Below are 26,192 nucleotides of genomic sequence, written 5' to 3'. Positions count from 1 at the left end.
GTCTTATAACTATGGTATGTGTATGGCTGGTCCAATTAAGTGTCTGGTCAATGGTAACCCGCCTGGATGTCAATGATGAACGTTGAAGGTAGTTGATTAAATTTTCTCTTTTTTGTGATAATCATTGTGCATCACCTGTGGTAATAAAGTGCTTCAGTTTTTGAAAATGTATTAAAAGGCAGGGTAGCCTTTGTCAGAGGGGTCTATGCCTGCTCTCTTGTTAGAGGGAGGTGAATGCTGGTAGTTTAATCTGAGGACCACCATCCCTAAGGTGTAGGGTGAGGTTGAGACATTACCTTCATGGTGACTAGAGTGGGTGTGAGAATTGAAGCCAGGCTGTTAGCGTCACTCTGCATTATAAGCCAGCATCTGCAGTCCTCACTTTCTCCTAGTTGATTATAAGCCAGCAGCCCAGTCAACTGAGCTAACCAACCTCCCAACACAATGCATTAGATCATAAAATGAATGGAGCTACATAAGTCAACTTCTTTATTGTTCTAAGCTTGGGAACTGGAATATCACAACAGAAAATGGAAGCTGGCCTTCGGTATTCATGGGCTAAGCAATTATGTATCTGAACCTATTCCCCAAAACTCGTAAAATTTTAAGTCCATGTGATAGCTAGCATTTTTGTTTTTGGAGTCTATTGAAAGCGGCGTTTGTTTTGTTGGTGGATTGTGCATGTAAATGTGTGTATGATGAGAAGGAATGAATGGTGCAATCACTATTCACCATGCATTGTTCACCTTTCCTTTCTCGGTTTTGTTTGCAGGATGTTGGCTATGATGTTACTGACGGTGCTGCTGGTCAGAGCTGGGTGGGCTCAGGAACTTGATTCAGCGGTGTCTTTTACGGTAATTACCACAGAAAAACTTTGGGAAGATGCTCTTACAGCAGACTGAGTACAGTGTGTGTTCTTAAGACAAAGAGATTCTTAATCAAGGAAAAAAGAATGAAGGGGTGACCTTGCTCTGTTGGTATGAGCGCCAATGTGTGAGTAGTTGACCTGAATAAAATCCAATGATGTCAATTTGTGAACAAATACAATTTTGGAAATGGACAATGGCATTCATGGTCACATAAAGAACTGGTATATTAGGTATAGCTGTGATCAGAGATGGGAGGAGTGAAGTGGTCAGAGATATGGGGTCAGAACAGAGGTGGTAGACTGTGGCAGAGTGGGATGAGATGGTAGAACCAGGCTAGGAGGAGAGATCTGCTCCTGTCTTTTAAGACCTCACTCAGTTGGCTACAATACATATTTTCTGTTTTTTTGTATACATAACTGTCACACTTTAACTTTGCTAATCAAATAAAAAATGAAGCAGATGCAATTCTAAGGTTTTCTTGAGAGAAAGCAAGTGATGTTTGATGACCTATTAAGCGCAAAAGAAAAATGTAATATCTAGCACATAAGTAGACAACACAGATAGTAAGCTTAGAAAGAATGGGGGGGGGGGGGTGCGCACAAAAAATACAATTGAAACCTAATGTTTATACAGTCCTACAGTCACAAGACTGAAAGTTGAGTTCCAAATCTGTCGCTGTTTTCTATTTCTTCAGTGGAGGTGAGGTTTGCCAATATCCTTGATCTCTCATCAAATGGTTCTTGCATCAAGGTTCTTTCTTTCACCAGGTGCCAAGTTTTTTTAGTTTAATGAGAGAGACAGGTAGTTCTTCCTTACAAATGTCTATTTGGATACTCTGGAAATTGCTCAATATTTTTCCAAGCTGAAAACACCAATACAACTTTTCATCTTAACACATAACTTCTGGAATGGTGTGAATCAACGGGGAGATACTGAAATAAGTTTCATAACGATGTTACTTTCGACTTGATCCTTATTTATTGATCCTTTCATGAGCTTGGCTCAACATAATCAGGTGATCACAGCAGCCATGTTTGGTCAGCATCTGTCCATTTTAAAACCCGTTAGTCCATGGAAGGTGTCAGGTATTAGAATCAGACAATGAAAGTTGAATATTGATTATCCATTCTCAGTCCAATTGTAACGGGACAGAGTTGTTAATGCAGGGAGAGTCAGGAGTGAGACAAATTATTAACTTTGCCTACAAATCACAGAATCAGAGAGCTCTTACAATACAGAAGGAGGCCATTTGCCCCATTATACATGTGCCATCTCATCAAATGACCATCAATACTTCATGCCAATCTTCCATACACAAAAGTAGATAAGCAGATCAGGACCGCAAAATACTTGCAGGCTTATAAAAAGCAAATGAATTGCAATTATATAGAAATATCTAAATCTCTGAAAGGATCACAAGAGTAAATTGTTAAAGTTCATTTAAGGGCAATCAGAATATTGTACACAGTATACAGGCAAGTGCTCTCACCCACTGGTGGGAGGTTTAACAAAGGCCCTCACCTATTTACAAGAAATTGATTCAGGGGTGCCTAGAAAATAGTATACACATAATGTAGTTCAGGTGTTAAATGTTCATTTGTGATCAACACATGTAGTAAGGTCCACCTTTAAGATTTATTTGGTATCTGTTAGAATTGTAAAGGAGAAATACTGACAAATAAGAAGTATAGTGGTTTTTACCTGGGGGGAACACTGCTTCATCTTTGCCCATCTTTGCCCCTAGGGAAAATCCCTGTATGTCACCACCGTTATGTATCTTTCCTCTTCTGTTTGAAGTTCCATTTTATTAGCTGTCTGTAATAAGTGGACTTGCTAAGATGCTGATAATTCTTGATGAAACACTGAATAACCATGTTTTTGCACCAAGGAGGATGTGAACTGTTAGACTTCATGTTTTGTGCAATTTTTTTTAAATGGAAAATTACCATAGATGAAATTAAGCCTCTAAGTGCAAGTCTGTATCAGAGTTTTAGTAATAATTTATTAGGACGAGTGAGTAAAGATGTGGTTTGAATAAAAATTAGCTGGTGAATGCAATTAATCAGCAAATGAATATCTACTGCATATTTTGATGCTTGTTTTAAATGAAAGGATTGTTTTGTGCTGTTTATTTCCAGCAGTGTTCTGATGGATATCATTTGGACCGTTCATCTGGACAATGCAGAGGTGAGACTTCTAGATTACGCACCATTTTATGACATTTCGCAAACATGCCTCCCACACATTGAATTATATTGATACAAAGTGATTGTTGTTCTTTTTAAGCTATTATTTTGGACATAGCAAGATCCAATAGACATGAATGAACAGTTCATTATTCCTTGGATATATTAGTGGCAAACATTGTAACACCCTTGGGTGACTGTGTCTGCAAAGTTTGTACATTGTCCCTTTGTCCTCCGGGTGCTCTGGTTTCCTCCCACTGTCAAAGACGTTTGGGTTAGATGGATTGGCCATGCTAAAATTGCCTATAGTGTCTAGGTGGGTTAGCCATGGTAAATGTAGGAGATATGGTTAAAGGGCAGCCAGGTCCAGGTGGGATGCTCTTCGGAGGGTTAGACAAGACTTGATGGACCAAATGGCCTCTTTCTGCACTGCAGAAGTCCTATGACTCTGCGATTTTAAGATCTTAAGATGCCCCAAATTGTTTATCAGCCAATGAAGTCCACTTGAAGTGTAGTTACCACTATAAAATAGGCAAATACAGTAGTATCCAATAATGGGAGATAACATTCATAAGCAGATATTCTGTTTTAGTGATGTTGGTTATTCAACACAGGAGAATGCCAATTACTTGTTAAAAGTTATTGTTGAGTAAGGCCATGGAAATCATGCTGTGGAATTTTATGCATCCACCTGAGAGGCTTTGGGACACTGCATCAGGAACTCAGTCTCATCAAAATTAAGTCATAGAGATGTACAGCATGGAAACAGACCCTTCGGTCCAACCCGTCCATGCCGACCAGATATCCCAACCCAACCTAGTCCCACCTGCCAGCACCCAGCCCATATCCCTCTAAACCCTTCCTATTCATATACCCATCCAAATGCCTCTTAAATGTTGCAATTGTACCAGCCTCCACTACATCCTCTGGCAGCTCCATACACGTACCACCCTCTATGTGAAAAAGTTGCCCCTTGGGTCTCTTTTATATCTTTCCCCTCTCACCCTAAACCTGTGCTCTCTAGTTCTGGACTCCCCAACCCCAGGGAAAAGACTTTGCCTATTTATCCTATCCATGCCCCTCATAATTTTGTAAACCTCTATAAGGTTACCTCTCAGCCTCCCACGCTCCAGGGAAAACAGCCCCAGACTGTTCAGCCTCTCCCTGTAGCTCAGATCCTCCAACCATGGCAGCATCCTTGTAAATCTTTTCTGAACCCTTTCAAGATTCACAACATCTTTCCGATAGGAAGGAGACCAGAATTGCACACAATATTCCAACAGTGGCCTAACCAATGTCCTGTACAGCCGCAACATGACCTCCCAACCCCTGTACTCAATACTCTGACCAATAAAGGAAAGCATGCCAAACGCCTTCTTCACTATCCTATCTACCTGCGACTCCACTTTCAAGGAGCTATGAACCTGCACTCCAAGGTCTTTTTTTTTAGATTAGATTACTTACAGTGTGGAAACAGGCCCTTCGGCCCAACAAGTCCACACCGCCCCGCCGAAGTGCAACCCACCCATACCCCTACATCTACCCCTTACCTAACACTGCGGGCAATTTAGTATGACCAATTCACCTGACCTGCACATCTTTGGACTGTGGGAGGAAACCCACGCAGACACGGGAAGAATGTGCAAACTCCACACAGAGAGTCGCCTGAGGCGGGAATTGAACCCGGGTCTCTGGCGCTGTGAGGCAGCAGTGCTAACCACTATGCCATCATGCCGCCCATGTTCAGCAACACTCTCTAAGACCTTACCATTAAGTGTATAAGTCCGGGTAAGATTTGCTTTCCCAAAATGCAGCACCTCGTATTTATCTCAATTAAACTCCATCTGCTACTTCTCAGCCCATTGGCCCATCTGGTCCAGGTTCTGTTGTAATCTGAGGTAACCCTCTTCGCTGTCCACTACACCTCCAATTTTGGTGTCATCTGCAAACTTACTAACTGTACCTCTTATGCTTGCATCCAAATCATTTATGTAAATGACAAAAAGTAGACGGCCCAGCACATACCCTTCTGGCACTCCACTCGTCACAGGCCTCCAGTCTGAAAAACAACCCTCCACCACCACCCTCTGTCTTCTACCTTAGAGTCAGTTCTCCCTGTATTCCATGAGATCTAACCTTGCCAATCAGTCTCCCATGGGGAACCTTGTCGAACACCTTCCTGAAGTCCATATAGATCACATCTACTGCTCTGCCTTCATCAATCTTCTTTGTTACTTCATCAAAAAACTCAATCAAGTTTGTGAGACATGATTTCCCACACACAAAGCCATGTTGACTATCCCGAATCAGTCCTTGCCTTTCCAAATGCACGTACATCCTGTCCCTCAGGATTCCCTCCAACAACTTGCCCACCACCAACGTCAGGCTCACTGGTCTATAGTTCCCTGGCTTGTCCTTACCACCCTTCTTAAACAGTGGCACCACGTTTGCCAACCTCCAGTCTCTCGGCACTTCACCTGTGACTATCGATGATACAAATGTCTCAGCAAGAGGCCCAGCAATCACTTCTCTAGCTTCCCACAGAGTTCTCGGGTACACCTGATCAGGTCCTGGGGATTTATCCACCTTTAACCGTTTCAAGACATCCAGCACTTCCTCCTCTGTAATCTGGACATTTTGCAAGATGTCACCATCTATTTCCCGACAGTCTATATCTTCCATATCCTTTTCCACAGTAAATACTGATGCAAAGTACTCATTTAGTATCTCCCCCATTTTCTGCGTTTCCACACAAAGGCCGCCTTGCTGATCTTTGAGGGGCCCTATTCTCTCCCCAGTTACCCTTTTGTCCTTAATATATTTGTAAAAACCCATTGGATTCTCCTTAATTCTATTTGCCAGAGCTAACTCATGTCCCCGTTTTGCCCTCCTGATTTCCCTCTTAAGCATACTCCTACTTCCTTTATACTCTTCTAAGGATTCACTCGATCTATCCTGTCTGTACCTGACATATGCTTCCTTCTTTTTCTTAACTAAACCCTCAATTTCTTTAGTTATCCAGCATTCCCTATACCTACCAGCCTTCCCTTTCACCCTGGCAGGAATATACTTTCTCTGGATTCTTGCTATCTCATTTCTGAATTCTTCCCATTTTCCAGCCGTCCCTTTACCTGTGAACATCTGCCTCCAAACAACTTTTGAAAGTTCTTGCCTAATACCTTCAAAATTGGCCTTTCTCCAATTTAGAACTTCAACTTTTAGATCTGGTCTATCCTTTTCCATCACTATTTTAAATCTAATAGAATTATGGTCGCTGGCCCCAAAGTGCTCCCCCACTGACACCTCAGTCACCTGCCCTGCCTTATTTCCCAAGAGTAGGTCAAGCTTTGCACCTTCTCTAGTAGGTACATCCACATACTGAATCAGAAAATTGTCTTGTACACACTTAACAAATTCCTCTCCATCTTTACCCTTAACACTTATGGCAGTCTCAGTGTCTGTTTGGAAAGTTAAAATCCCCTACCATAACCACCCTATTATTCTTACAGATAGCTGAGATCTCCTTACAAGTTTGTTTCTCAATTTCCCTCTGACTATTGGGGGGTCTATAATACAATCCCAATAAGGTGATCATCCCTTTCTTATTTCTCAGTTCCACCCAAATAACTTCCCTGGATGTATTTCCAGGAATATCCTCCCTTAGCACAACTGTAATGCTATCCCTTATCAAAAATGCCACTCCCCCTCCTCTTTTGCCTCCCTTTCTATCCTTCCTGTAGCATTTGTATCCTGGAACATTAAGCTGCCAGTCCTGCCCATCCCTGAGCCATGTTTCCGTATTTGCTATGAGATCCCAGTCCCATGTTCCTAACAACGCCCTGAGTTCATCTGCCTTCCCTGTTAGGCCCCTTGCATTGAAATAAATGCAGTTTAATTTATTAGTCCTACCTTGTCCCTGCCTGCCCTGACTGTTTGACTCACATCTGTTCTCAGCTGTACCCGTCTCAGATTGATCTCTTTCCTCACTATCTCTCTGGGTCCCACCCCCCCAACCTTACTAGTTTAAATCCTCCCAAGCAGTTCTAGCAAATTTCCCTGCCAGTATATTAGTCCCCTTCCAATTTCAGTGCAATCCATCCTTCTTGTACAGGTCACTTCTACCCCAAAAGAGATTCCAATGATCCAAAAAGGTGAATCCTTCTCCCATACACCAGCTCCTGAGCCATGCATTCATCTGCTCTATCCTCCTATTCCTGCCCTCACCAGCTCGTGGCACTGGGAGTAATCCAGATATTACTACCCTTGAGGACAACCTTTTTAAATTTCTGCCTGACTCTCTGTAATCTCTTTACAGAGTTTCAACCTTTTCCCTTCCAATGTCATTGGTTCCAATGTGGACAATGACCTCCTGCTGGCCCCCCTCCCCGTGAGAACATTCTGCACCCTCTCTGAGACATCCTTGATCCTGGCACCAGGGAAACAACGCACCATTCTGCTTTTTCGCTGCTGGCCACAGAAACGTTTGTCTGTACCTCTGACTACAGAATCCCCTATCACAATTGATCTCTTGGAAGCTGACGTACCCCTCGTTGCATTGTAGCCAGTCTCAATACCAGAAACTTGGCTATACGTGCTACGTTCCTCTGAGAATCCATCACCCCCTACATTTTCCAAAACAGCATACCTGTTTGAAAGGGGTATATCTACAAAAGACTCCTGCACTAGCTGCCTACCTCTCTTACCTTTCCTGGAGTTTACCCATCTATGTGACTGTATCTGAGACTTTCCCCCCTTCCTATAACTGCCATCCATCACATACTGTTGCTGTTGCAAATTCCTTATCGCTTCTATTTGTCTCTCCAACTGATCCACTTGATCTGATAAGATTCTCATCCAACAGCATTTATGGCAGATATAATCCGCAGTAACCCTTAAACTCTCTTTAAACTCCCACATCTGACAAGAAGTACATATCACTGTAAAGGCCATTTTTTCTCCTTCACAATCTACAGACTCAGAAAATAACACCGTCTTATTCCTCTACAAGCACTGCCACAGGTTAAGTTAATATGTTTGGCTTATATTTTAAGTTTAATCAAGAGACTGATCTCCAAAAACATATAATCAAGAAAGAATCCACTATACTCACTACTGCAGCCTTTCTCTTGGACAGACTTAAAACAACAATTAACTTATCTGATTCTGTGCTGTGAACTTCGCCCAGCAGTTCCTCCAAGATTAGTTGTGAATTTCACTGTTTGTTAATTTTCCCAGATACACTCTGATGTCCAGCGACACACGAATTCAAACAGCAAAGGCAGTAACTGTGCATTTTGGCTGCATTATGTGCTGCAGTCTCAGAAAGAAAATCAGGCTTGTAATCATCAATTAGATTAGATTACTTACAGTGTGGAAACAGGCCCTTCGGCCCAACAAGTCCACACCGACCCGCCGAAGCGCAACCCACCCATACCCCTACATTTACCCCTTACCTAACACTATGGGCAATTTAGCATGGCCAATTCACCTGACCTGATCAATGTTTGAGTGAGAGGCAAAATTGCTGCCACAGAGCCAGCCCTGGGGTAATAAATTGAAGGAGGAATGTTGACCAGCTCACAATCCAATTGTTCATTCACACAGTGCCATAGAATTTTTAACTGCCATCTGAATCTGAAAAGTGACTGTAATTTATAATCCCAATCAATGAGTGTCATTCCGACAGTGCAGCACTTGTAGATGGGTGTGGTTATGCTGCTTCCTGTGCATCACAATCTCACACACTATGATGGCAGTCTGGTCCATTGCTCATTTTACCTTTGAAGAGGGAGGGAGGGAGAAAGGGAGAGAGGTAGAGAGGGAGAGAGGAAGATCTCATTGTGCTGACCACTCAATGACTCAAAAAAAGTGGTTACTGAGGGAAAGGAAATCATTGAGCAAGGTAAAGAAGGTAACATGATTGATCAATTGCTCTTTTCCTTTAAATTTCCACAGATATTAATGAGTGCCAAACCATCCCGGATGCCTGTAAAGGGGACATGAGATGCATCAATCACAATGGAGGATACTTGTGCTTGCCAAGGACTGCTGCTCTCGTCCTGGCAAATGGACCATCTAATCCCACGTACCCTGCATCTTCATCGAACGGGCGCACCGAAACTTCTGTCTACCAACCAGCCTCAATACCCAGGTATCCTATTCCACCGAGATCTCTGGTCTGTCGTTTTGGCTACACCCTGGATGAGAATAGCAACTGTGTGGGTATGTTGCTGCTTTATTCATAAAGGACTGCAAAAATCAACTTGCTCCCATCTTGATCTATCCTGTTTGTTAAATCTGGAAAGAAAAAAGTTGTATATTTGCTTTTTTTTAGATATTTTAACACCCTCTATTGAACTGGCAAGACTAATATAGAAGAGCTTGATGCAAAATGAATGATTTGGTGTATTATATATATATTTTATATATATATATATATATATATATATACATACATACATATAAATATATATATATATATATATATATATATACATACACACACACATAAAAATTGTGCAACCTTTTTACATCATGATGTAGGGAGAGGATAAAAGTGAAGATATCTGAGTAGTGAATGACATTGAGATTAGGTGGATTTAAAATGAATTAAATGACCTGGTTGGCATTGATTGTCTTTTGTTTCCAAATTCTTTGAAGATATATTTTATGACCAGCACTCATCCCAAGCACACACTTAATGCACTCAGCAATAGTCAGTGAGCTCTGATGGTTTAGATTAATTGTAAAATCACAGGATCCTATCCATTACTGTCTCAGCTCCTGGGTGTCCATTGAAAATGTGCTGAGAGACATTTCTCCCTCAACAGATATACTTACAGGACCTTAAGTATAACGTGCCTATCTGGTGCCTTTGGGTATTCAGCATTTGGGCATTTTGGCCATGATGAGATGTAAAAGATTGGGGACTTTGTTGAGTTGTATAAAATATTCAATGGGACGAGAAAGATTTGTGCAGTCAAAGCAAAACAAAAGTTGAGGACTGATGTCATGAAAAGACTTTTCTAGCCGAGAATAATTAATACCTGGGATGGATTCTGATGTGAAACAGCAGAGAAATCGATTTCTAGTGATATTTATTGGCCTTTAGATTCTGTGATGAAAGAGAAGAATCATAGAATCCCTACAATGTGGAAACAGGCCCTTTGGCCCAACAAGTCCACAGCGACCACCGGAAGAGTAGCCCATGCAAACCCATTCCCCTATCGTATTACTCTATATTTACCTCTTATGCACCTAACTTACACATCCTTGAACACTATGGGCAATTTAGTATGGCCAATTCACCTAACCTGCACATCTTTGGATTGTGTGAGGAAACTAGAGCACCTGGAGGAAACCCATGCAGACATGAGGTTAATGTGCAAACTCCACATAGACAGTTGCCCAAGGCTGGAATCGAACACGGGTCCCTTCCAAAGGTTAGTTTGGAAGAATGTAAAACAGATCATATTTATTTGTTGTATGTACTTACACATTAATGGTTATAAAATGAGATTATTTTAACTAACTATTTAACTGATACTGATGAGTTGTCTTCTTGAATACAACAGAGTGGATTGCTGGGCCACTTCAGAGGGCAACTAGAATTCAATGATTTTGCTGTAGATCTGAGGCCTTCTTCAGGTCATACTGGGTAACAGTGACAGATTTCCTTCTCCAAATGACATTAGTGAGCCATATGGGCTTCTAATGATAATCCAGTGGTTCCATGCTCAGTATTACTGATACTAGTTTATCTAGATTTATCCACTTAACTAATTTTAAACTCCACAACTGCAATAGTGAGATTTTTAACCTGATGTCTTGATTTGGTTACAAATCCAAGCCTCTAGATTGCTATTCCATTCATTTAACCAACACACTACAGTACTCCCAATGATACTGTGCACCATTAATCAAATGTAGTTTCAAAGCGTTTCTGTTGATGTGGATTATAGTTACATGTAGGCCAGCTGGGTGTGTATGAAAGGTTTCTTTCCCCAGAAGATACTGGGAAAACAATTGGGTTCTGTAGAACTTTGTACTATGCCAGGCTGTGTCAGGAGTTGGGGAAAACTGAGATTGATTTAATTGCTTGTTTATATTTCCTTTTTGTTCATGGCACAATGACTGTTAGCAAACTGTTTTGTTGTTTGTACATAATTTCTTCCAGTAAGAATGAAAGAAATGCAGCAATTTTAATGATTTAGTATTCATTTATAGAACAAAAGTAGCCTCAAGGACATTTTATTTCTGTCACATTGATAAACATAGCCAACGATATTTAAATGCTCAACATTAATTGCCCATTCCTAAGAAGTTGGTAGTAGATCTTCTTCTTTAATTGCTGGTATTGGTTTGATACAAATGAATAGTCTGCAAGGTACTTTCAGAGGGCATTGTGGTCAGCCACACTGAATTAGAATGGGAGTGGTATGTCTTGGTTATGAAATGATCTTTGCTAAAAGGCATTCAGTCTTTTTTTACAATGTCATTGTGTTTCAAGATAATTAATAAGTCTGGATCCAGCTTTTGAACTAGAAGTAAGTGAAATTATACCTGTTGTTTGTGTAGCTCTATATTCCACTCATACCTAATTTTCACACTCTTGTCAAGTGACTGTTTTACTGTGATTGAGAAAAGAATGTCACATCAGATAGGCTGCAAGGAAACGTCAGTTATATAGATGGATTGGAGAAGTGGCAACCATGTTCCTTGAAGAAGAGAACGTTGAGAGAAAATTTGATCAGTGTATTCGAAATTGTGAGATGTCTGAACAGTGTAGATAGGGAAAAAAGAAAACTGTTGATGGAAGGATAGGGAACAAGCAGTCACAGATTTCAATTAATATACAGTTAAAAAAAAGGAGACACGAAGAAAAGCATTGCCACTCAATGAGTAGTTATGATCTGGAATGCACTACTTCAGAACATGACAAAGATAGATTCAACTGAAGAATTGAGGACAAAGGTGGATTGTTGTCTGATAAGGAAGCGAGTGTAGAGCTATGGGAAGACAGTGAACGAGGGGCCCTGGGTGATTTGCTTATTCAGAGAACCAGTACCAACAAGAAAGAGTGAATAGTCTCCTTATGTGTGGTACAATTCTCTGATTCTGTTTTACCAAACTTTGTATTCTCAAAACTGATTGAACAATTTCGATATGGAATTTAGATGAAGAATTATGCTCCAAAAACTATTTCATTTTACCTTTGCTGATGGCCATCTTTAGTGAATCTACGAATTTGCTTTGAACTTTTCCCCCCACCCCACCTCACCTCATACGCCGCGCCTTACCTCACCTGTTGATGTGGTATGCAGGGCTTGGGAAGTAGTGGTACTAACACATCTTTTAGTTCTCAACAGAAGTTGTAAGCATTAAGAAAGACAGGTTGTGCATTCGTATACTGTCGTAGTGTTCACAACCTTAGGTTCATCCTATAACAATTTAAAGACAATGAAGTACCTTCTAAGTGTTCCATTGTAATGTGTAAAATAGAAGCAAAACAGCCAATTTATACAGCCGCAAGTTCCCAAAATCCATAAAATATATTTTTAGTGATGGCATTTGAGATGTGAATGTAGGTCAGAACGCCAGAAGGCAAAACCTTTCTGTGTCTACATGTGTTGGTGTTTTTATTTTTGATATGCCATTACAATAACAGACTCAAAGCTTGCTCTTGGTAATTTTGATCAATCTTTTAGTTTCCTTCCTTTGAAGACTCTCAAGACATTAGGGTGCATGCATGCCAGGTCACAATACAAGTAAATCGTGCCGAAAATGGATGTCATTAGGAGAAAGGGTCCTGCAATGAGATTGGGAATGGTCAGGGGCTTCTCAAGGGCAGTTAAGAACGGGAAATAAATTCTAGCCCAATCAGTGATGTCCACATCCAATGAATGGATTAAAACAAAATGTAATGAGTTTTTCAGAGACTGTCAGGGGAATGTGAGTTAAACAGCTAGTCTATGTACTTTACAGTATAGGGTGTGAGTTATAAAGAAAGGCTGGGACTTTTTCACTGGAGCTTAGGAGGTTAGAGGCGTCCTTACAGAAGTTTATAAAATGATGAAGAGTATAGATAGAGTTAATGGTAGTCTTTCCCCTAGGATGGGGAATTTCAAGACTAGAAGGCACATTTTTAAGGTGAGAAGAGAAATGTTTAACAAATATATGAGGGGTAATTTTGTTTACACAGAGGTGGTTCACGTGTGGAACGACCATCCTGCGGAAATGGTGGATGTGGGTACGATTACTATTTTTAAAAGGCATTTGTATAAGTACATGACTAGCAAATGTTTGGAGGGGTGTGGGCTAGGAGCAGGCAGGTGGGACTAGTTTAGTTTGGGATTCTGTTTGGCTCAGACTAGTTTGACTAAAGGGTCTGTTTCCATGCTGTATGACTGTGCTGTTTACTCTAACTGATGATTTGTTGGTGTAAATTCACTGGGAAGGCTGTTCTTTCTTTTCTGATCCTTAATAAGCTGCAGAGCTGGGCTGAGAGGTGGCAAATGGTGTTTAATGCAGACAAGTGTGAGGTGATTCACTTTGGTCGGAGTAATCAGAATGCAAAGTACTGGGCTAATGGTAAGATTCTTGGGAGTGCAGATGAGCAGAGAGATCTCGGTGTCTAGGTACACAGATCCTTGAAAGTTGCTACTCAGGTTGACAGGGTTGTTAAGAAGGCATACAGTGTTTTAGCTTTTATTAATAGAGGGATCGAGTTCCAGAACCATGAGGTTATGCTACAGCTGTACAAAACTCTGGTGCGGCCGCACTTGGAGTATTGTGTATAGTTCTGGTCACCACATTATAAGAAGGATGTGGAAGCTTTGGAAAGGGTGCAGAGGAGATTTACTAGGCTGTTGCCTGTTATGGAGGGAAGGTCTTACAAGGAAAGGCTGAGGGACTTGAGGCTGTTTTCATTGGAGAGAAGAAGGTTGAGAGGTGACTTAATAGAGACATATAAGATAATCAGAGGGTTAGATAGGATGGACAGGGAGAGCCTTTTTCCAAGTATGGTGACGGAGAGCACGAGGGGGCATAGCTTTAAATTGAGGGCTGATAGATATAGGACAGATGCCAGAGGTAGTTTCTTTACTCAGAGAGTAGTAAATGTATGGAATGCTTTGCCTGCAACGGTAGTAGAATCACCAACTTTAAGTGCATTTAAGTCGTCATTGGACAAACATATGGACATACATGGAATAGTGTAGGTTAGATGGGCTTCAGATTGGTATGACTGGTCGGCGCAACATCGAGGGCCAAAGGGCCTGTACTGCACTGTAATGTTCTATGTTCTATGTTCTATCTCTTGAACAGCCAGGTGTGTTTTAATATATGAAAATATTAAATATTAAGAAGTCTGCCACAATAAGACAATCTTGCTGTATTCAGTAAAGTTTAATAGGTGTGTAACCTATTGAGTATGCAAAACTGGTTCTGTCCAAAATAAGCAGAGCATTTTACACTATCTACCTAGCCAGGTTGAAATTCATTCTGTGTATTGTTTCCTTTTGGATGATATTTTTATTTGCTCCAGGTTAGTATGACAATGTTCCTCAACCAACAACTTGTTGATTTGAAGATAACATATTGGTACGTCTGTGTTATTTGGACAGATAATTAGTTGTGAAAATATTCTTGTCACACTGATTAGGAGTAGGTGTCCTTGTATCTAAGCTGGGGGCCTTTACTAAATTCTCTGAAGGTATACAAGATGGAATATACAAAATGTGAGTTAGTATTGGCCATCTTGTACTGAGATGCGTGAATCAATTAAATTTTAGATTAACTTGTAGATTGATATCGTGCCAATTACACAGCACCATCTGAATGCATTTCTCCTCCATGATGTCCACATCTGAAAAGAATGAAGGTAATTTTCTATGTCTACATTTTGTATGACTGGATAGATGCGAGGGTAGTGTGGGTAGATCTTGACTTTATCCCATAGTATAAAACAGATAACTTTGAGTTGCCAGCCCATGATATATCCCATCGCTTTTTCATTTACATTAGAAATAGGTTAATTGGGAGAAATGATAGAAAAGTGCTGAGTTGCAATCTTTACTTTACACTCCCATAAAACTCTATTTGTTCTTTGAAACCTGAGCACTGTATTTTAATTCATTCAACAATCTAACTTTCTTTGTGGGAAAGGCTAGCCACAAATTGGCACATATGGGTTCTGATTAGGATTTGTTGAACTTGCTGTAAAGGTGCCAGCAAGGCTAAAGCAGTGTGCCTTCTGTCAACTTGCAGCACTAACATTGCTGTATAAAAGGTAATACGGAGCTCTATCAATTAATAAACCTGGCTGCAAAGAAATAATTTTTGGCCTAGCAATTCTGCAGTGCCCATTTTTGAACTGGCAGAGAGCACAACCGCTGATTAGTGATTAAGATTTTTGATAGTGGCTTCACAACCGTTTTATTCAATGTGGCAGTTGGAGAATGTCCAGTTGGAAATGCGCACCCTGCCTGTGAAATTGGAGGCCTACAGAACAATTTCCATCCAAGTGATTTCCATGCCCTTTATTTTTCTATAACAGTACAGAATAACATGACACCTTTCATACCACACTGCCGACAGCCTTAAAAGCAGGTAAGTATCAAGGGCCAGATGAAATGTACCTCAGGTTGATGAGCGAGGGAAGGCAGGAAATAACAGGGGTGTCGGCAATAATTTCCAATTCTTCCCTGGCCACAGGAGAGGTGTTACAGGACTGGAGAACAGCTGATGTACTATTATTGAAGAAGGGATAAACCTGGAAACTGCAGGTTGGTTAGTCTCACCTTGGTAGTGGGCAAACTATGAGAAGGAATGTTGAGAGACAGAATTAATCTGCACTTGGAGAGGCAAGGTTTATTCAAGAACAGTCATTACAGCTTTGTTAACGGGAAGTCACCTCTGACTGGATTGAATTTTTCGAAGAGGTATACAAGATATGTTAATGAAGGCATTGCATTTGACGTGGTCCACTTGGACTTCAGTAAGACTATTGATAAGGTCCTGCATGGGAGACTGATAGTGAAGGTAAGCGCCCACAGGATCCAAGGAATTTTAGCTTATTGGCTCCAGAATTGGCAGAGTGGCGGGAAGCAGAAGATGATGTTGAAGAGTATTTTTGTGACTGGAAGCCTGTGTCCAGTAGGATCCTACAGGGATCAGTGATGAAGCACTTGCTATTTGTGGTTTGTATAAAAGAATGAGACTTGAACTAAGAGGTTGATCAGTACATTTACAGATGATACAAAAATTGGTAGGTGATAAATAGTAAGAATAACCTTAGATTATAGCAAAAAAAGGATAGGTTGATCAGTGGCAAATAAATTCAGCTGGAGAAATGTGAGATGATGCAATTGGGCAGGCCAAACAAGGCAAGGCAGTACATGATGAATTGTAGGACCATGGCAAGCAATGAACATCAGAGGGACCTTGTGTGCATGTCCACCAATCTCTTAAGGTAGACAAGTAGAGAAAGTGATTGAGAAGGCATATAGGATATTTGTATTTATTAGCTGAGGCATAGATTTTTAAGAGTAGTGAAGTTATGTTGGAATTATATAAAAAGTAGGTTAGGCCACAGCTAGAGTATTGTGTGCAGTTCTGAAATCTATAATATAGGAGAGATGTAATTGATCTGGAGAGGGTACGGTGGAGATTTACTAGGGTGTTGTCTGGACTGGAGAATTTTCATTATGAAGAGTAAATAGATAGATTAGGTTAGATCGCTACAGAGTAGAAACAGGCCATTTGGCCCAACAAGTCCAGACCGACCTCCGAAAAATAACAAATCTTAGACCCATTTCCCTCTGACTAGTGCACCTAACACTATGGACATTTTAGCATGGCCAATTCACCTGACCTCAAGATTAATAGTGCTGGAAAAGCACAGCAGGTCAGGCAGCATCCGAGGAACAGGAAAATCAACATTTCTGGCAAAAATCCTTCATCAAGAATAATCCCAACCTCACCATCAAACCAGCAGATAAAGGGGGTGCAGTGGTAGTTTGCTTCACTGACCTCTATACCACTGAAGCCAAGTGTTAATTAAAAAAAATTCAAAATGTCAATTTTCCTACTCCTCAGATGCTGTGCTTTTCCAGGACCACTAATCTTGACTCTGATCTCCAGCCCTCACTTTTGCCTAATGTACCTGACCTGCACATCTTTGGACTGTGGGAGGGATCCAGAGCACCCAGAGAAACCGACACAGACACAGGGAGAATGTGTAAACTCCACCCAGACGGTTGCCTGAGGCTGGAATTGAGCTCAGGTCCCTGGTGCTGTGAGGTAGCAATGCTAACCACTGAGCCACTGTACTGCCCATAGATTTGAGTTGGAAGACAGAAGACTGTGGGAGGGACTTGATTGAGGTGTATAAAATTAATACTGGCATAAGTAGGCAACATTTCACCCCCCTACGACCCACCCTCCCATTCTGGCACTTTCCCCTGCCACCGCAGGAACTGTAAAACCTGTGCCCACACCTCCTCCCTCACCTCAATCCAAGGCCCTAAAGGAGCCTTCCACATCCATCAAAGTTTCACCTGCACATCCACCAATATCATTTATTGTATCTGTTGCTCCCGATGTGGTCTCCTCTATATTGGGGAGACTGGGCACCTCCTAGCAGAGCGCTTTAGGGAACATCTCCGAGACACCCGCACCAATCAACCAAACCGCCCCGTGGCCCAACATTTCAACTCCCCCTCCCATTCTGCCGAGGACATGGAGGTCCTGGGCCTCCTTCACCACCGCTCCCTCACCACCAGACGCCTGGAGGAAGAACGCCTCATCTTCCGCCTCGGAACACTTCAACCCCAGGGCATCAATGTGGACTTCAACAGCTTCCTCATTTCCCCTTCCCCCACCTCATCCTAGTTTCAAACTTCCAGGTCAGTAACTGTCTCCTTGACTTGTCCGGACTTGTCCGACCTGCCTATCTTCTTTTCCACCTATCCACTCCACCCTCTCCTCCTTGACCTATCACCTTCATCCCCTCCCCCACTCACCCATTGTACTCTATGCTACTCTCTCCCCACCCCCACCCTCCTCTAGCTTATCTCTTTATTCCTGATGAAGGGCTTTAGCACGAAACGTCGATTTCGCTACTCTGTGGATGCTGCCTGAACTGCTGTGCTCTTCCAGCACCACTAATCCAACTTTTCTCTTTTGTTGAGGAATCATGACCAGGGTATATAGATTTAAGATAACAGGCAGGAAGTTTAGAAATGTGAGCAAAATGTTTTTCACCCAGAGGATGGTGGAAATTTGGAACTTCAATCTGTAAAGGGCTGCTAGAGGAAGAATCCCTCATCATGTTAAGAAATATTTACATATGCACTTGTGAAGTCAAGACATATGAGACTATGGGGAAAGGGCTGGAAAATAGGATTAGAATGATTAGTTGGTGCAGATCGATAGGCCAAAGAGACTTTTTGTTTGATGCTGTTGACCTTCATGACTCTATGACTATTATTCATATCTTTAAGGAAAACTGGACTCCCCATAGACAAGAGTGGATTTCATAAATCCCTTTATCTGCTTGCGAAGAAAACATTTAATGTATGTCAGCAGAGAAACAGGGAGGCAATATAAACCCATTGCCTCCCATTGCAGTTCTAAAGAATATGCAGGAACAGAGGGATCTCAGGTTATGTTCCCTCTAAGTTATGCAGAGGGCCTGTGCACGCTGATTGATGCCAACACACTGACTTTCAGTTCTCGCAGTCATTGCTGTGCACTGACCTTGGAGGTCTGCACAGAGACAGTAAAGATGACAGGGATGTAGACTTTAGGTTTCATGTCTGTAGATTTTTGAAGGTGGAAGGATGAATTAATAGCACTGTGAGAAAAGCATGTGCGATCTTAGGATTCGTCAAGAGATATTAAGTGAATGTTGAACCTTTGTGAAGCTATGCTAGGCCAGAATTGGAACATTGCGTCCAGTTCTGATCACCACACGTGAAGACTGATATGAGAATCCATGAGACATTGAGAAGGAGATTGACCCGAATGACTCCAGGGTTGAAAGGAGTTTTGCTGGCCCTCTATGGAGCACATATATTGAGGGGAGGTTTGACAGACATGTGCAAGAATATGAGCAGCTGGTATAAAGACGGCAGAAATGTGGATTTAAATAAAACAAAGAACTGCGGATGCTGGAGACTCTGAAACAAAACAGAAATTGCTGGTGAAACTCAGCAGGTCTGGCAGCATTTGGAGGAAGAAAGCACAGATAACATTTTGAGTCCGGTGACTGTGGATTTAAAGTTTAGTACTAAAGAGTCAAAAGTTGGATGAGAGAGAGAACTTACTTTACACATCAAGTGCTCATGACACTTTCCCTGTGCAAATGTCAGAAATAGAAATGGTGAATGAGTGCAGAAGGAAATTGGATGAGCACTTGAAGGGAATAAACTTCCAGGGTTACACGGATAGAGTGGAAAATGGGACTGATTGGACTATTTGACAGCTAGCCAGCATGAACTCAATGAGCTAACTCCCTTCTTCTGTACTGTCATGACTCTGTAGACTTTATAATAGTAAGAGTTCGTGAACCTGACAGTAAGCTCGCAAATCACTCATTTATTCAGTCACTCAGTCATTCATACCAACTTGGGCTCGATGTACAACCACCAGCAATGATGCAGTGAACTTCAGGTATGTGCAAAGGGTGAGGAATGGTGCAGCGTTAAGGTCTCATTGGATGGTAGGCCTGGGGAACTTAATAGGAATGAAAGCTGGACAACATGCCCTCATATGCTTGTATAATTCCAGACATTTTTCTTTATAACACAGACAATAAATAATCCACCAACTATGATGAGGTTAACGCAAGTATGAAAGAGCAAATAATTCATGCATGTTGCTGGCATTAACCAGCTTTGCTGATCTGTGGCATGTGAGCAGGAATGCCTGGATTTTGTTGTCAACGATGAGATCTTTTATTCAGACTCTGGGCAGAATGTTTGCTGAAAATAAATGAGTTTTGGATTGTTGCACACTCCAAAGAAGCCCTTTGTGAAAAATATTAATGTGTGCTGCAACAGAGTGAATAGTCATCATCCCATACAAAATGGCAAATTAATAATGCCTTGCAATGTTGCACAGGAAGGCTAATTGAAAGAAGAGAATAATGTCTATTTTCCCTCATCAAAACTGGCCTCAGTTCGAGATTGCTAATGTTTGATTAGATTAGATTACTTACAGTGTCGAAACAGGCCCTTCGGCCCAACAAGTCCACACCACCCCGTTGAAGCGCAACCCACCCATACCCCTACATCTACCCCTTACCTAACACTATGGGCAATTTAGCATGGCCAATTCACCTGACCTGCACATCTTTGGACTGTGGGAGGAACCCGGAGCACCCGGAGGAAACCCACGCAGACATGGGGAGAACGTGCAAACTCCACACAGTCAGTCGCCTGAGGTGGGAATTGAACCCAGGTCTCTGGTGCTGTGAGGCAGCAGTGCTAACCACTGTGCCACCGTGCCGTTCATATGGTGCCAGAGAGGCTAGCTAAATTCAAGAGAGGAGCATCTCACCCTGTTTCCAGTGGTGATGTGTGTTTTAAGTTTGCAGTGTTTCAGTTCCAGGTCTTCTCCTTGCCAAGTGTTGAGATACAAAATCAGCCATGATCTTATTAAATTGCAGAGTTGGTTTGAAGGGTCAAATGACTTACTCCAGCTCCTATTTCTTGTGATATCATGCCTGACAACATAAGTTAGTGCCAGTTTGAAAGGGGGTGACTCTTTTAATAGGCAAAACATAGGACCGCACGCACTATTGTATCATTAAACAGATCAGTTCCACAGGCAATAGAACTGAAGAGACTCTAAGAAGATATGTATCCGTATTATTTTTTGTGAAGTGCAGAGGAGGGTTACTGCCCCTTTGATTTGCATCAAACAGAACTGTCAGGTGCTGCTGACTTAGTCTTGACTTCCACACAAGGAGTAATCTCTGGGGTTTCAGCTGGTCTGCTTTGTTGGCAATACCTACACTTCACTCATCTAGTCTACTACATTCACTGCTCTACACTGGGGAGATGAAGTGCAGACTGGGCGACCACTTTTCAGAACACCTACATTTATCTGCTGCTTCACCCGCCATTTTCCTCTGTCTTGGCCTTGCTGCAATGCTCCAGTAAAGCTCAGAGCAAACTGGAAGAACAATACCTCATTTTCTGCTTGGAGACCCCGCAACTGTTGGCTTTCAATATCGAGTTCAACAATTTTAGGGCCTGAGCATCTTCTCCCATGTCCTTACTCCTAACCCTACACACCAGGCCTTGTCATCACATGAGCTGATACCACAAACACATTTATCAGCCATTAACAGTCCCTAACCATAGCTATTCATTCTCCCAGGCTGACCTTTACCAATTCCCTTGTCTTCCCATCCATGTTTCTCTCAATGTGAGGTCCACACCCACTTATTGTTTACTCCTCCCCATTCTCCCCTCACTCAGCTTTAGGATATATACCAATCTTTTCCCAGCTCTCATTGGTTCTGAAGCAGGGTCTCTGTACTTGAAATGCTAACTCTGCTTTCTCTCCACAGATGCTGCCACATCTGCTGAGTTTCTCCAGAAATTTTGATTTTGTTTCTGACTTCCAGCATTTGTAGCTTTTTTTCCACCCTGAATGTGCCATTCAGGGGTTACCATTGATCAGAAGGTTACCATTGACAGCAGTAAGTAACTCACCTTCTGACTCCACAAAGGCTGTCCTCTGTCTACAAAGCACAAATTGGGAGTGTGATGGAATACTGATGAATTTTCTATGATAAGTGCAGCACCAACAACACTCAAGAAGCTTGACATCATCCAGGACAAAGCAACCCGCTTGATTGGCATCTCATCCATAAGTATCCACTCTCTCCATCACTGATGCTCCGTAGCAATTTGTGTACTATCTACAGTATGCAAAAGATCCCTGGACAGAACCTTCCAAATCCAAAACTACCAATTCCTGTCCTAGCCACTCATAAGAGTTATAGAGATGTACAGCATAGAAATAGACTCTTCAGTCAAGCTCACAATCCTGACTTGGAAATATATCATCGTTCCTTCACTGTCACTGGGTCAAAATTCTGGAATTCCCTCCCTAATGGCATTGTAGTTCTACCTACAGCACATGGACTGCAGTTCAAGAAGGTAGCTCACCACCACCAAGGACAACCAGGGATGGGCAGTAATAACTGGCCAGCCATGGATGCTCATGTCCTCATGAGTGGAAAAAAACTGCCATTCATGCACCATCCTTTCCTTGTTGAGTGATTCATTTGTCCATGGGTTGAACAAACATCCTTGGAATTACTCCCTCTCTCAGATTTGTTATTAATGTTCAATGACGTTGAAGCCAGTCAGTGCAGAGTTTTCTGAAATTATTTTTGCAGCCTCCTTCCCATCTGATGGGTATGTTTGGCATGCATTTGAAGGAACTCACTTTTCATTCACCTTCAGAAAGTGCTGTCCTACCCTGAGCTGACCTGTCTTTGCCACTTGGCAAGGAGAAGACCTGGAACTGAAACACTGCAAACTTAAAACACACATCACCACTGGAAACAGCAACTTGAAGGTATTCTTCAGCTTTCAGACACTGAAAAATATGTAAGTGCCTCTAGACAATAAACAATAGAGGCCTCAACTAAAGATCCAGAGATCCTGAGTTCAAATGTTATATTGAGAATTTGCAATCCATTTAAAAGAATTTGGAATTTAAGCTGGCAATGAAATATCTATGTGTATACTCACCACCACCAGATCAAATTCGGCTCAGACTTCTGCCAATTTGGACTGATATTGGCTCAGTTTGTATTAGATCTCATTGCTACCAGGGACAATAATGGTAGAACTGACTTTAAGAGAGTAGAAGCCTCAAGACAATTGAGAATGGTGCAGCATTGATGTATTGTGAATTTATTTCCAATTTCCAACATCACTTAATAGCTCCACACAAAAGCGAAACACTGTAGACGCTGGAAACATGAAAGGAAAAGGTAAATGCTCAAATGGGCAGCATGGTGGCTCAGTGGTTAGCACTGCTGCCTCCCAGCACCCGGGTTCATTTTCAGCCTCAGGCGACTGTCTGTGTGGAGTTTTGCACATTCTCCCCGCGTCTGTGTGGGTTTCCTCCAGGTGTTCCGCTTTCCTCCCACAATCCAAAGTTGTTCAGTTTAGGTGAATTGACCATGCTAAATTGCCTATAGTGTTCAGGGATAAGTAGGTTAAGTGCATTAGTCAGGGGTAAATGTAAAGTAGTAGGGTAGGGGAATGGTTCTGGGAGGGTTACTTTTCAGAGGGTCAGTGGGGACTTGTTGGACCAAATGACCTGTTTCCACACTGTATAAATTCTATTCTACTCTATAAAGGAAAAATACAGCGGATGACAGAAATCCAAAACAAACACAAAGAATATTGGTGGAATTCAACAGGTCTGACAACATTTCTGGAAGGAGAAACGAAGTTAACGTTTCAAGTGCAGTATGACTCTTTTTCAGAATGGTCAATAGCTCAGGTAGGATCTGTGGAGAGGAAAACTGCAACAACATTCCAGTTTTGTAACCCTACATCAAAACTGGGAAAAGTTCGAGGTGCTGTAGGTTTTGACCATGGAATTGTAGTGGGGAGGCAGAGAACACAAGGGAAGGTCAGTGCTAGGGTAGAAGGCAGAAGAGATAAGTGACAAAAGGAGTGATGGTGAAAGGATGGTAGCAGAAGAAACAAAAACAAACCACAGATGGGTTTCGAAGAATGGGTCACTAGACTCGAAAGGTTAATTCTGCTTTCTGTTCAAAGATGCTGCCAAATCAGAGTTTCTCCAACAATTTCTGTTTTGGCTTCAAATTTCCAGCACCTGCAGTTCTTTGTTTTATTTTCATTACCAACAGCGGCTGTCTTAACACATGGAGGCAATGATCAGCTGAACTCAGAAGACTGTGAAAGTGCTTCACTGAACATTGAATGTTGTTTCACAACTTCATGTGGAGTTTCATTAAAAGTGAGGTCAGGGTTGGGGTGAACATTAATATCATAGACAATGTAAAGACTCAAGATCACGCTTGTGGAGAAAATAGAAGCTTTCTACAAAGCCAATCAGCATTTAACCTTCCCACTGTATAGCAGACCATTTCATGAGCAGTGAATGAATACAACGTGCTAAATTGAAAGAAATACAAATAAATCACAGTTTCACAGAAGGCGTGTTTGTGGATGCTGCATAATGGGAAGGGAGGAGATAGATATTGTATTTCCTCTCCTTACCCAATAAGGTCACATTGTATACATAAATTATCTCTGTGGATTCTATCAGGATATTTTAGGGGTCTTTCTCTCTTTTGAACCCTCTGCATTTTAGGAATTATTGAAGAAGTGCGCACTTTGCTGCAAGCTCATGTATCTCTGACCACCTTCTACTGATGCTGCTAAATCTCTAGAGCTCACTGTTTGAAAAATAATTCCTCTTGGCAGTTACTTTCTTCAAAGAACATTGTCTCCGTCAGTGGGAGGGTTGCAAGAGTAGTTTTCATCAAGAACGACAGTTTATTCATAAGCAAGGCAATGAGACGTTTCCTGTACAATGTTTGCTGGGACTCATGTTGCATCAAGAGTTTAACCTTTTTGATGCCCACATTTGATGTATTTTCTGAAGGGATTGATTGTTCCTGCAATAGACCATTGGCTTTTATTTCTTCCATGTGCCATAAGTTAGGAATAATCACATCTGTAACTCAAAATGCTGTCATTTCATCGATTGCATTCCCTCCAGCTCTCCATCTGGTTGGTGAACTGACAGATGGGCATATCATTATTCATGCCCGCAGAGTGCAGCAGTAAAACATGGCACCTTGGATATGCATTCTCTAACAATTAGTTCCTATTTCAATAAGAACAATATAATATTGGTATTCCTCAAATGAGGGGACAGAGAGTGAGAAGTTGCATCTGGCTCCATCAAAGGCAGCTTCTCAGAAAAACCTAACTTTTCAGTGAATAGTGAGCAGGACTACTCCTCTTGCTAAACTGTGGGTTTTAAGGTCAGCAGTAATACTCCAACTACAGCCCCAGCTGCATTTTCAAATGTGAAAAGAACACGCTAAATGTTCTAAATAATTCCAAATGACCCTTCTTCAAAACATTCCATTTTGAAAAAGGGTCACTGGACCTGAAACATTGACTGTACTTTCTTTCCACAGGTGCTGCCAAACTGTTGAGTTTCTCCAGCAATTTCTGTTTTTCTTTTAGATTTGCAACGTCCACGATGTTTTGTTGCATTTTAGCTGGAAATCGGGATTGTTTGAGTGAAAGGTAGGATTACCAACTCTGACAGGCATATTCCCGGATATGTCATCACATGAGCTCTTGTCACATCTGCACTGACCCCACACTCATGTCTTTGCTCTATTTTTCAGACACAAGTCTTCCCACTGTCAATTGGATTGACAGTTTGTGAAAAAGTCCTTCTTTCCCCATCACTAGTACTTTTATATCTAATAGATGGAAGAGTTCAAAGAAAAGGGGAAGAATCCAGTTTTAACTCTGAGTCTGTGGTTTACCTTCAGCGTGGTCCTGAAGATTAGTGTGCAATACCTGCAGGCTCTAGGCCAATGCCATAGAGTTGGCAATCTCAGTGTGAGATCTACTGCTTTTTTTAAAATTTCTTGTAACTTTTAGGAAGGTGTTCCACTGCTGTCTATAGACTTAATCGTGCAAACAAGTATCAACCAGCACAATCAGTAATAGTACAAAACAACTGGGCTCTAATAAAGGGATTATCTTCCCAGCCTGTGCCATTCTGCTACTAAGGCATTTTAAGCTGTTCCAAACTTAATTGAGCGATATTGTTCCATAAATGCTTCTAAGACTAACACAAGGGATGAGCTGCCCCTTTGCTTCATAGACTTCAACACAGTCCCTATGGAAATCAGTAAACCTTGTGATGTTTGCTACGTGTTACTTGGGGTCAATTGTGCCTGCCTTGCCTGGCCTCAGCAACTTCATAGAATTCCTACAGTGCAGAAACAGGCCATTCAGCCCATCACATCCACACCAACCCTCCAAAGAGCATCCCATCCAATCCCTGAATCTCTGCATTTCCCATGGCTAATCCACCTAAC

The 26,192-nt window shown here is 41.7% G+C and overlaps 1 protein-coding gene across 2 annotated transcripts in view; it reads left to right on the top strand.

Moving 5' to 3' along the window:
- Positions 1-26,192, top strand: part of fbln5 (fibulin 5) — a 96,608-nt gene that overhangs the window by 15,410 nt on the left and 55,006 nt on the right. Inside the window, exons 2-4 of one of the 2 annotated variants that reach the window (XM_072568244.1) lie at positions 773-854; positions 3,011-3,056; positions 9,011-9,277. In XM_072568244.1, the coding sequence (XP_072424345.1) occupies positions 774-854; positions 3,011-3,056; positions 9,011-9,277 (394 nt within the window). In that variant the 5' untranslated portion in view covers position 773. Of the gene's footprint in view, positions 1-772; positions 855-3,007; positions 3,057-9,010; positions 9,278-26,192 lie in introns of both variants that reach the window. The other variant, XM_072568243.1, reaches the window with a different exon arrangement.

The sequence above is a fragment of the Chiloscyllium punctatum genome, chromosome 4 (genome assembly GCF_047496795.1).
Source record: "Chiloscyllium punctatum isolate Juve2018m chromosome 4, sChiPun1.3, whole genome shotgun sequence".
Classification (NCBI taxonomy): Eukaryota; Metazoa; Chordata; class Chondrichthyes; order Orectolobiformes; family Hemiscylliidae; genus Chiloscyllium; species Chiloscyllium punctatum.
This window is presented reverse-complemented; position numbering and strand designations above follow the sequence as displayed.